At 41.0% G+C, this 13,095-nt stretch overlaps 1 protein-coding gene across 1 annotated transcript; it reads left to right on the forward strand.

The window, feature by feature from the left end:
• Window positions 1-2,865: 2,865 nt before the first annotated feature.
• DL89DRAFT_269459 (P-loop containing nucleoside triphosphate hydrolase protein) lies at window positions 2,866-5,132 on the forward strand (the record flags this gene model as incomplete). Its single annotated transcript, XM_040888307.1, has 5 exons — window positions 2,866-3,456; window positions 3,479-3,975; window positions 4,051-4,603; window positions 4,625-4,645; window positions 4,760-5,132. The coding sequence occupies 5 exons, from the start codon at window positions 2,866-2,868 to the stop codon at window positions 5,102-5,104; spliced, it is 2,007 nt and encodes a 668-aa protein (XP_040741579.1). The 3' UTR covers window positions 5,105-5,132.
• Window positions 5,133-13,095: the final 7,963 nt, after the last annotated feature.

Here is a 13,095-nt window from a genome sequence, read left to right on the forward strand (position 1 = left end):
TCTCGGTGACAGACATTATAGTCAATAGAATAAACCTGTAAAGGTGAAGAGTAAGGATAAGTGTCAAGTTTCTTTCTTTTCAGCTCACATGCTGACACTGCTTCCATGCAGTACCCAAGGGGCTACTTGCCCCATGCCTTGTATCTTTCGTATGGAGTGCCGAAGCCGAGAAACGTCCGCCTAACAAAAAGGGCAGATAATCACATTACACTATTCTAAACATTGTCCACTCGAATAATGAGCACTATATTGCATGGACAACTAGTAATTGACTCCACCACCAGAAAACAAAAACACCAATTCAGCAATGATGTATGGCGCCATGTGGCGCTGGTTGCTTGGCCCACCCCTCTCCCTATGGTTAAGATGTGTCCAATAAGGAATCAGCTGGCACATATATACTAGTGCTCGCACAAGTTGAACTCTTGTTTGCTGAGCACTCAACAATCAGTTTCAGGTTCGGTTTCTTGGACGTATCAAGCGACATATATAATTCGACATACCTAAACAAGCTATTGTAGGTCTAGAGCACATGGTAGGTGGTGTAGGACGAAAAAAGGAACAAAAAGCAAGTACTGATAAATACCATTTCTGTGATTTTATGCATTTTTCCGTGAAATGCGGATTCCGAATGAACTGTAGAGCAGTGATATCTCAACCCCGAAACGCGCTAGTAAAGTGAATAGGATATTATCAGAATTAGATTTTCCTCATTTCAATGTGCTATTTTCTCTATATACTTTGCTACCCAGTGCAATACTGGACCAGATCCTTCTTATCTTTTATATTATTCTATTTGCTTAATCCCTTTCAGCACTCCTTCACACTTTCTCGATACATATATCTTCAGGTGTTTTAGCCCGCTCTACACTCTACTTGTATCACTTGTAACCTTCTGACAAACAATAACGGAAAGTGACAGAGTTGATGAATATATATTCTGTCAGAATTTGTGAATCTCTGGGTTTCTAAAATTTCTCCTTTCCTCATCAGATCCATGTGTCATTACAACCATGACTCCGATCCTCCTTTAATATCTTTCTCTTCTTCACTCTCGATTTTTTCTTATATCTACTTTTTCTTCGTATTTGTAATTCATTCTTTTTCTGGCTGCTTACAGCCCACTCCTTGTTCAATACAACAATTATCTGACTGACTCAGCCCAAATCACTCGCTGATACTCATGACCTTCCAATACTAGATATGCAGCTTGTTGACCAAGCAATGTGGAACGGCCGTCATATGGATTTCTGCATGAAGGGTCCCTTGGTTGGTGAGCTGTCAACTAAGACCTTGATCCATCGTGAAAAGGGGTCTCATGAGGGCGTCACAGGCGATGATGACGAAGATACCAGCGATAGTGAGTTGGAGTCGGCACAGGAATCAACTAATGGCAAAATAATGAACCTGCTCACTACAAATCTCAACCGTGTCACCAGGGTCGTCGCCTATCTGGATGACCTGTACACGCTGCCTCTGTCAGCAGTCATTGGTGTCATTTACATGTTCAAGCTGCTGGGGTGGTCATCGCTCATTGGATTCTCGATCGTGATCCCGTACTACCTACTGACAAGGAAACTATTCAGCTATCTGTCGGATCTTGAGGAGAAAACTTCGGAGCTGAGTGACGAGCGTGTGGAAGCGATTACAGAGCTTCTGCAAGGAATCAAGGCTGTCAAGCTCTATGGCTGGGAGTCCCAGTTCCTCAAAAAGATCGATGCGCACCACGAAAAGCAGCTGGGTTCAATGTGGAGATGGCTACTCGGCTGGGCCTATGCATCCATCGTCACAACTCTGTTGCCGATGATCGTCATGGTACTGACACTTGCATCATATACCGGCATATTCGGACACCAAATCAATGCCGAAATTGCATTTACAACGATCTCGGTGTTCCAGCTTCTGCGAATTTCACTGGAGCATTTCCCCGACTTTTTGAGCTGGGTCATTTCGGGCTATGTGTCGCTGAAACGTATCGATTCATACCTTGCGATGCCTCAGGCCCAGGACCTCGAAGAGCGGATCTGTCGAGTAGATGGCAGTGGTGATGTGCTGGGGTTTGTCAAGGTTAGTCTAGTCTGGGACACACATGGGAGGAACAACTCGATTAATTCAGTCGATGATAATGGGTGTATGGCGAAGGTCGACAAGAACACACCACTGATATCAGACGCTTCGACCCGTTCAGATGCTTCATTGGACAGCCAGCAGGAGCAGCCAGATAAGGTTGCATTCAGGCTCAAGGACATCGATATTCGCTTCCCTGCTAACGGGCTATCGGTCATTGCTGGTCTGACAGGCAGTGGCAACTCATCATTGCTGTCAGTGCTCATTGATAAGATGACATTGATCAGCGGGTCTATTCAGCTGCCAACTGTCAATGCCGATCAGAGCATCGCTTCGAACCAGGGCTATCAAGACGTTATTGAGCTGTCACGCGAACAGATGGCAATTCGCGATATTAGCTATGTTGCGCAGGAGGCATGGCTACGCAATGCCACCATCCGCGAGAATATCCTGTTCGGCGAGCCGTATAATCAGCAGCGCTATGAGGAGGTGCTGCGTGTCTGTGCACTGAAGCCCGATCTGCGGATCCTGACTGCTGGCGACCAGACCGAGATTGGCGAGCGCGGCGTGACGCTGTCGGGTGGCCAGAAGCAGCGTGTTGCATTGGCGCGTGCTGTGTACTGGGACTGCAGGATCCTGCTTATTGACGACTGTCTGTCAGCTGTCGATGTGCACACTACCAAGCACATCCTGATGGAATGTCTGCTTAACAAGACGTCACTGATCCATGGCAGCACCTGTGTCCTCGTCACCCACCACGTGTCGATGTGCCTTCTGTATGCACAGTACATCGCGGTGATGTGTGAGGGCGAGATTGCGCTCAAGGGCAATCCACAGGAGCTGCAAGCCTTGGGCAGGTTCTCTGCCACACTTGCTGAGCTCAACACCAAGGAAGACACCAAGTCTGATGATGGATCGAAGGACAAGAAGGTTGATGACATCGAAGATGATGGCAATGCCGAGCGGGCCAAGGCTGTCAATGATCCGACATCGGAAGACGAGTACAACAGCAAGAGACTGGACAAACTGGTCATTGACGGGGGCTTGGGTACAGATATCAACCCGGCAAGCCTTGAAGGAACTTTGGTTGAGGACGAGGAGCGTGAGACTGGGCGGATCAAAATGGATGTTTGGCATATATTCCTCTCAGCATGCGGTGGCTACTGGTACTGGTTTGCTGTTCTTTTGTTAAACTCCCTGACCAAAGTGGTTGCGATTGTACAAGACTACTGGATCCGCATCTGGGTAGAGGCAAACAACACAGCATCTCCACCCGTGGTTCTACGCGATTCTACCGACACAGTATCACCAACAGCAAACACCAACATAGTCGGCCAGCATACAGTATCGTTTTGGATCGGTATTTACCTGGCAATCGGTGTCATCGAAGTTTTTTGCGCTGTTTATCAAGCCTGCCTATGCATATTCTGGACTGATCAAAGCTGCCAGAAATGTGCATGCAAAGCTGATCAGGTCAGTTGTCCATGCCACACCACGCTTCTTTGATTCGACACCATTCGGCCGGATCATTAACCGGTTCTCCTGTGACATGGAATCGATTGGCACGAACACCCTAGATTCACTCATTTGGATGTTTGCAGACTTCATCTCTGCATTGGGTGTTATCATCATCATCACTGCAGTTACGCCGCTGTTCATTTTTGTTGCTGTTGTCATCACATTCGCATATGTGGTGATTGCCAAGCATTATTTGGATTCAACCCGCGAACTGAAGCGACTCGAGTCAAATGCCTCAGCGCCGCTGCTGTCGCTGTTTGGCGAGCTGATACAGGGTGTATCGTCGATCCGCGTGTTTGGTCTCAAAAAGTACTACATCATGGAGGCCATTAACAGATCAGATGAGCTGAATCGCCCATTCTACCTAACAATGGTGTCGAGCCGCTGGATGTCTGTCTGACTTGATGCCGCAGGTGCAACAGTGTCGTTCTTCTGCGCCTTCTTCATCTTGTGGAATGTCCACAGCTTCAACGCCGGTCTTGCTGGGTTTGCATTGGTATATGAACTGCAGTTTAAAGACTATATGCTGTTTGCCACCCGGAACTATGGCGACAATGAGCTGAACATGAACGGTGTTGAGCGGGTTAGCCAGTATCTAAAGCTTGACCAGGAGGCCAGCGCTCAGTCGATGCCCGAGAACAAGCCCGTCAGCAACTGGCCCAGGACTGGTGATCTTGAGATTGAGGACCTGGTCGTCGAGTACGTGCCTAATGTCCCAGTGTTGCATGGCCTGAGCATGTCGATCAAGCATGGCGAGAAGATTGGTGTGGTTGGTCGCACCGGCGCTGGCAAGTCGATGCTGTCGCTGGCGTTCCTGCAGTTCATCGAGGCAGCCAAGGGCCGGATCGTGCTTGACAGGGTCGACATCTCGAAGATTGGCCTGGAGGATCTCCGTCGCAATGTCACTATCATCCCGCAGGATCCGGTGCTGTTCAATGGCACTATTTGCTTCAACCTTGACCCGTTCAGCGAGTACCCCGATGAGATTGTGTGGGATGCACTGCACTGTGCGCATCTGGTGCGCGAGCGTGGTAGCCAGACCGCCAGCACCGCAATCAGCGTGTTTGAAGGCAATGCCATTGACAGCTCACTGGAGCGCATGTCAGGCATATTCACTAGCCTGGAGGCCGAGATCAAGGAGAATGGCCAGAACCTGTCGCTGGGTCAGTGTTAGCTGGTAGCGCTGGCTCGCGCTCTGGTCTGCCGGTCGCGACTGATCATCATGGACGAGGCAACGGCGTCGGTCGATTTCGATACTGATGACCGTATCCAGCGCACGATCCGTGGATCCGAGTTTGCCGACTCGACCCTGTTCTGCATTGCTCACCGGCTGCGCACCATCATCGACTATGACCGCGTGCTGGTACTGGACAAGGGCAAGGTTGCCGAGTTTGATACTCCAGCCAATTTGCTCAACAGACAAGGCAGTATCTTCCGGAGCATGTGTGAAAAGTCCGGCGAGTTTGAATATCTTGCCGATGCTGCCAAGCGAGCCCAAGATGCCAAGCAGCTTTCTTAAAATTAGTACGATTCAATACAGAGCCACAATTGCAGCTAGGGCTGCTCTCAGCGCTATCCTTGTTTGTCATCGGTTCTTCAAGGTTTACTTGTTCGCCGTCACATTCGTACATCACCAACAGACTTGCATATCCTGGAACTTTGTTGATACCATACTCGTCCAGTGTACTAATGCCCGGGGAGATGTTTGGATGACCCTTGAGTATTGAGTCAGGTTCAGCAATGGGATCAACTGTAAGTCCACGATCAGTCTGGCCTTCATGAACCCATCTGTAAACGTCCCGATGCTGATCTGGGTTATAATCTGGGAGCGTGATTGTTTCGTGAGACAATGACCATGTTACTGGTCTATGGCGCCCCGTTTCAGTCGATGCATTCGGTCTTGAGCATGCAGAATAATGCTCAGCCTCAATGTTAGGCACTTCTTGGCTATTCAGTGCGCTATCCACTGGTTCGGACATTTCGGCTATCACTGGTACTATTGCTTCTGCCTGCATGTCATCCAAATTCATCATCTCGTTTGCAGCTAGCACATGATGTGCTGGCGTCCAGTGAGTCAGGCCTTGACTGCTTAGTCCCAACCCTGATCCACTGTCTGCTGGCGAACTAGGCGGCCCTCTTCTTGATCTGGATGATCCAAAGGAGCTGCCGGGTCCTCCTGGTGCTCCTGGTGCTCCTGGTGATCTGGGTCTGCTTGGCGTATTGGTCTGTCGCCATTCACCATCATCGTCTTCCCAGTATCGCATCAAGTCAGCACCAGCAAAGTTCTTTGTAAGCATGTTTTCATGCCTGTCACAGAGCATATAGACCATGCCTATTCTCTGGACTACTTTGTATAGACCGCATTGGCATTCTGGTGCCTGAGCAATGTTGTGTGCAATTGGGTGAGCATGGGTGGTCACTAGCTCACCAGGTAAGAAGTAGTGCAGTGCTACAATGGCATTTGCATGCAGTCTTGCTTGTTGCCATATGTACTGTTGCTGCTGACATGCTTGCTGGTAAAGGTTATCAGCCAGCTCATTAATTATGTGCTGATTTCATTCGCCAAAGAACAGCTCAACTGGAGTATATCCAATTGTACTGTTGGGGGTGACAGCATTCGCAGCTACAATTCGGGCTGCATGATACATCCATGAATTCTTATGTGGATGCTGCAGCAAGAGCAGCCTCAGGGCATTTTTGAAGCATTTTACTGCAGTTTTGGGCAAGACTGGCTTATAGATGGTATGTCGATAATGGGTTCTATGCAATGCCGTTACTCTGTAAGAAGTTGCAGAATTCAATGCAGGAGGTCATTCAGAGTTTGTTATCTGCACAACAATTATTTATACATGTTTAAACTATTGGCAATTTCAGTGAAATAAAAATTTCACCCAAACCGCCATCGGCATCTTGGAAAAGTTTCAGTGAACATAATTTCAACCAGAAAGAAAAACCTTTGCATATTTGGGGTTAATTATCATTGGGCAACAAAAGTCAATATCTCAATAGATGTGGCTAAGCAACCACAAGGAAATTATGTTCACTGAAACTTTTCCAAGATGCCGATGGCGGTTTGGGTGAAATGGCAAAAAAAATATTTGTATTTTTAAAATCAATTATACACACAAAAACATTCTGGACACAACAATTATAAATATCTGTTACAAAAATATCTAGTAGCAAAAAATAGTTCTGAAAACGATTATTCAAATAACTATCTAACAAAATTGTAATTTACTAAAATTTACAAGTCCAGGAATGACCCCCTTCCAAAGTGAACTAAGAGCATTACTAACAAGAGTGTTGTCAGAAAGAAGAAATATGCCTGATGTTGCTGATGCTAGGTATACTGCTAGAGGTGTAGAGCAACTTGGATTTAAGCACTCTTCTGAAATATTTGTTGACTCATTCATTGTTGAGGTTGTTGTTGAGAAATGCATTGAATCAGATATAAAGGTAAAGCAGAAGTCAGCTAGTGTTAGATTGCATAAAGTATTTGGAGAAGGTTTTGGTTATAAGTATGTTAGAAGCAAGATTAGTGAGCAATATGGACCAGTTGCTATTTACAAAGTATCTACCCCAAACATTGCAATAACTAGTTCTTTGTTAACAGTGAAGTTTGCTACTATGGCTGATCACAAAATATTTCTACAGAATTATGACATCACAATGGATTGTAGGAATATCTCATCTAGAAATATTATCTATAAATACCTTTTAGAAAGAGGAGTTGAAAAGAAAGATGTTGTAGATGATTTACGCAAGTCTGGCTCTAACTGTATTAGCTGGTATACAAAGAAAGGAGATGTTAAAGTTAAGAACAAAATTTACAACAAGTTTATTCAGCTTCTTGAGAGTGGTGAAGTTCGTAATCCTCTTAGTTCCAAACTTTCTGAATTTGTAATGCCAACTTTGCACAACTTTGGAGAAACATTGTATGCTTGCAGAAACTCTGGTTTGACTAGGATAGAACTAACTGTACATTCTTCTCAGATGCAAACAGTTGAATGGAATAGTAACTTGCTTCTTAACACAGTTCAGTTCATGAATGAATGCAGAACATTTGCAACTTCTTATGAAAAGCAGTGGATAGCACTTGTTGATAAAGTTAGTAGTTGTTATACAGTTTGCATTTATGTGAGACAACAGCATACTCTAGCATATTGTCATTGGTTTAACTCTATCACATCAAAGAAGCAAGGAATTATTAAGAAACTAAACAAGAATGATGATCCAATGGTAGTTGTTGCTAATCTCTCATTCAACAACAGACCTACACTTTATCAAATATATGATTCACTTGAGAGTGGTCTTGAAACAGAAAAAGTTCTTAGAAGAGTTGATGAGAATATAACTATTGTTCCAAGTCAGAGAAACTCCTTCTGGTCAACTTATCCTACAACTAAGCAGTATCACACTTTTGAAGAGATGGGATTAGTTAACTATAAAGGAATGCATATTGGTTGGATAGATAGTAAGCAAGCAAAGAGTAAGATATGTCTATCAAAAATGTCAGAGGATAAATATTCTGCAAAAGAGGAAAACATCAATGCATTAACAACAGCAATAGACAATATCACACTTGATGAAACTAGCCATATATTTATCAAAGAGAATACAGATCTGAAACCTTCATTGTATAGAGTTGCTTACAATGTTCTTCAGTTAGGTGATGAATTTACAGCTACACATTATGCACTCCATACTTTTAGAGGACATTCATACTTCTATGTTGATATTCTTATTAAAGGGAGAGATAAACAGCCAACTCTTATTAGGACACCAGTTGACAGTTCTATTGGAAAAGCAATTTCTCAACAGTTAGGAGAAAGAAAGCAACAAATATATCTAAGAGTTATAAGTGTGGGATATAGAACAATCACAGTTGAATAGCAGCCATTTTAAAACATAGTATAAGCAACCATTCTCTCCATATCTCTATGGAAAGTATGACAAACATCATACACATGTTCAACCCTTACCTCACAATCAGTAGCAATATGTTGGATCCAATTACGCACTTGTATTGCTAAGTCATCACTCATATCAAAGTCATGAATAAGTAGCAGAGTAAGCATATCTCTTTCTTCCTCACACATCTCAGCTAAATGTTGCTTGAAGAAGTTCTGGAATGATCCCATTTTCTAAAATTGATAAAAGTTGAAATTTTTATTTATGACTACCTCACACAGATGGACAATCAATTACAAGAATTAAGAGAGAAGGAGTGGAATGTGCTCTACACAACAAAGGGGGTCATTCCTGGACTTGTAAATTTTAGATGTTTGCAATTTAGTTAGTTAGTTATTTGAATAATCGTTTTCAGAACTATTTTTTGCTACTAGACATTTTTGTCATAGATATTTATAATTGTTGTGTCCAGAATGTTTTTGTGTGTATAATTGATTTTAAAAATACAAATATTTTTTTTGCCATTTCACCCAAACCGCCATCGGCATCTTGGAAAAGTTTCAGTGAACATAATTTCAACCAGAAAGAAAAACCTTTGCATATTTGGGGTTAATTATCATTGGGCAACAAAAGTCAATATCTCAATAGATGTGGCTAAGCAACCACAAGGAAATTATGTTCACTGAAACTTTTCCAAGATGCCGATGGCGGTTTGGGTGAAATTTTTATTTCACTGAAATTGCCAATAGTTTAAACATGTATAAATAATTGTTGTGCAGATAATAAACTCTGAATGACCTCCAAAGTGGAGATTTCTTGATGAAGACTGGTTAGTACATAAACAACAGAAGTACTATAGGAGTGAAGCTCATGAAGTGAAAGAAATAAAGCTCATCAAAGATACACTTGTAAAGCAACTTGGAATGATCCCTGTGTTCTTCTTCTTAAATGTTCTATTTGGTGGAAAGCAGTATCCATGTCCTTACAGAAATGTTGAGAAAGGACTCTTGATTTTGTACCAGTTAGTTGCTGGGCTATCAATCAATGAGATGGAGAGGTTTATTCCTAAGAGCAGCTACCAAGTAATTCATAATATGTTCTATATCTCAGAGTTAAGTGAGTTGAACAAGAAGCTTTCACACTACTTGCACACAATGTTCTCCACTCCAGAACTAAGAGTGATCTCAGCAAAGATTCAGAATCCAACAAACTTTAAGCATATAACTCTTATGTTAGATGGACATGACTCACGAGCTCTACATAATGGTGCATACAAACCAAATCTTTATTCCTTCAAGTTGAAGAAGTCAGGATATAGAACACAAGTTTGCATTGATTTGAATGGAATGGTTGTCCTTGTTTCACCAACTGAGGAATGTAAAGACCACCCAGACTCTAAGATGATTAAGAATATGTCACTATTGAAATACATCTCTCCAGTAGATTGTGTTGTTTTAGATGGTGGTTATCCTCAAAGTATTCTGGAAGAGTTAACAGAAGCAGAAGAGAATGAGAATTTTGGAATGCATAACTTTTGCTTACCAGTTAGAAAGCCAAGAGGAACCAACTTAAGTGAAGCAGAGTTAGAATATAATAGCAAACTTGGGTCATTTAGATCAATGGTTGAGAGCACATTTGGAGAACTAGGTAACACATTTAAGAGACTATCAAATAGAGAAGTTGTGAGAATTAGAAACACAACTGTATACAATGTGCAGTTTAAACTCTGTTGCTTACTCTACAATATGAAGAAGATCCTAGCAGCTAGTAAAGTTCCTGTTGAACATCACCACACACTTTGGGTTCTGTCTAACTTTGACTACCCAAGCAACAACCAGGAGAGATCAACACATGCTGAAGTTGGAAGTACTTTACCACAAAAAGTAGAGTTAGAAGCTTCAATGAGAGAACTACAAGATAGACTGATTCAAGCTAAAATTGATGAGTCAATGAACTTCTATGTAGACATGTCATAAGTAACTTTTAAAATAGGAATTCTCAGTAAGAAATTTGCATTGATAGAAAATGCTTCAATAAGGAGGTCATTCAGAGTTTGTTATCTGCACAACAATTATTTATACATGTTTAAACTATTGGCAATTTCAGTGAAATAAAAATTTCACCCAAACCGCCATCGGCATCTTGGAAAAGTTTCAGTGAACATAATTTCAACCAGAAAGAAAAACCTTTGCATATTTGGGGTTAATTATCATTGGGCAACAAAAGTCAATATCTCAATAGATGTGGCTAAGCAACCACAAGGAAATTATGTTCACTGAAACTTTTCCAAGATGCCGATGGCGGTTTGGGTGAAATGGCAAAAAAAATATTTGTATTTTTAAAATCAATTATACACACAAAAACATTCTGGACACAACAATTATAAATATCTGTTACAAAAATATCTAGTAGCAAAAAATAGTTCTGAAAACGATTATTCAAATAACTATCTAACAAAATTGTAATTTACTAAAATTTACAAGTCCAGGAATGACCCCCGCAGTCGAACTGGGGCCCATGATCTGAGGTCAAAATCTGGGGTCAGCCATATGCCTAGAACCAATTCATAGTGAGCATGTCGATGACATTGCCTGCAGTAGTATTTGTCATCAGATAGACTTCAAAATACATACTTGCAGCATTGACAATAACCAATGTTTCATGTTCAGGATCGTCAGCTGGACCAACTGTAAGCAGATTGATGTAGACTTGTTCCCATGGAGTTGGCATCTGTGAAGGCACCATTTCCATACTAGGCTGTTGCTGAATTGCTGTCATCTGGCATTCAGTACAGCATTTGGTTACATCATCAAACAATTTGGATAACTGGTAGTACTATATCTATTAGTATACAAACCTATAGAGCCACTTATACCATGGATTTGCCAATGCCATATGTGCTGCAGCTATGTACTGGAGGTCATTCAGAGCTAGTTATCTGCATAACAACTATTTATACATGTTGAAACTATTAGCAATTTCAGTGAAATAAAAATTTCACCCAAACCACTATCAGTATCTTAGAAAAGTTTCAGTAAACATAATTTCCTTGTGGTTGCTTAGCCACATCTATTGAGATATTGACTTTTGTTGCCCAATGATAATTAACCCCAAATATGCAAAGGTTTTTCTTTCTGGTTGAAATTATGTTCACTGAAACTTTTCCAAGATGCTGATAGCAGTTTGGGTAAAATGGCAAAAAAAATATTTGTATTTTTAAAATCAATTATACACACAAAAACATTCTGGACACAACAATTATAATTATCTGTTCCAAAAATATCTAATAGTAAAAAATGGTTCTGAAAATGATTATTCAAATAACTATCTAACAAAATTGCAAATAACTAAAATTTACAAGTCCAGGAATGACCCCCAGAATGTTTAGCAGTGGCCAAAAAGATTCTAGCAACTAGATTAACAAATAAACAAAGATGCCAAATATGGTGCTTCTCTGAAACCCCCTTTAGCATCCTGAAAAATTTCAGTTGATTTCTTGTGACCCAGCCTGTATCTCAGTAGAAGCATATTAATTGTGTATCAACTGAAATTTTTCAGGATGCTGAAGTGGGTTTCAGAGAAGCACCATATTTGGCATCTAAACAAGAAAATAAGAAAAATATTAATAATTATTAAATAGCTAACAAACTCTGGCTGATCTCCAATGACAATATGCTAGAGTATGCTGTTGTCTTACATAAATACAAACAGTATAACAACTACTAACTTTATTAACAAGTGCCATCCACTGCTTTTTATAAGAAGTTACAAATGTTCTGCATTTATTTATGAACTGAACTGTGTTAAGAAGCAAGTTGCTATTCCATTCAACTGTTTGCATCTAAGAAGAATGTACAGTTAGTTCTATCCTAGTCAAACCAGAGTTTCTGCAAGCATACAATGTTTCTCCAAAGTTGTGCATAGTTTGCATTATAAATTCAGATAGTTTTGAACTAAGAGGATTACAAACTTCACCACTCTCAAGAAGCTGAATAAACTTGTTGTAAATTTTGTTCTTAACTTTAACATCTCCTTTCTTTGTAAACCAGCTAATACAGTTAGAGCCAGACTTGCGTAAATCATCTACAACATCTTTCTTTTCAACTCCTCTTTCTAAAAGGTATTTATAGCTAATATTTCTAGATGAGATATTCATACAATCCATTGTGATGTCATAATTCTGTAGAAATATTTTGTGATCAGCCATAGTAACAAACTTTGCAGTTAACAATGAACTAGCTATTGCAATATTTGGTGTAGATACTTTGTAAATAGCAACTGGTCCATATTGCTCACTAATCTTGCATCTAATATACTTATAACCAAAACCTTCTCCAAATACTTTATGCAATCTAACACTAGCTGACTTCTGCTTTACCTTTATGGAGGCCATTCACAAATATAAATAGTTAAAGAAACTAAATATCTATTATCAGAATAACCAATTAACAAATAAGAAATCAATTACTAGCAATAGATAAATATTTTAAAATACAGAATGTTTAGTAGTGGCCAAAAAGATTCTAGCAACTAGATTAACAAATAAACAAAGATGCCAAATATGGTGCTTCTCCAAAACCCCCTTCAGCATCCTGAAAA

The sequence above is a fragment of the Linderina pennispora genome, assembly GCF_002104995.1.
Source record: "Linderina pennispora strain ATCC 12442 chromosome Unknown DL89scaffold_12, whole genome shotgun sequence".
NCBI lineage: Eukaryota > Fungi > Kickxellomycota > Kickxellomycetes > Kickxellales > Kickxellaceae > Linderina > Linderina pennispora.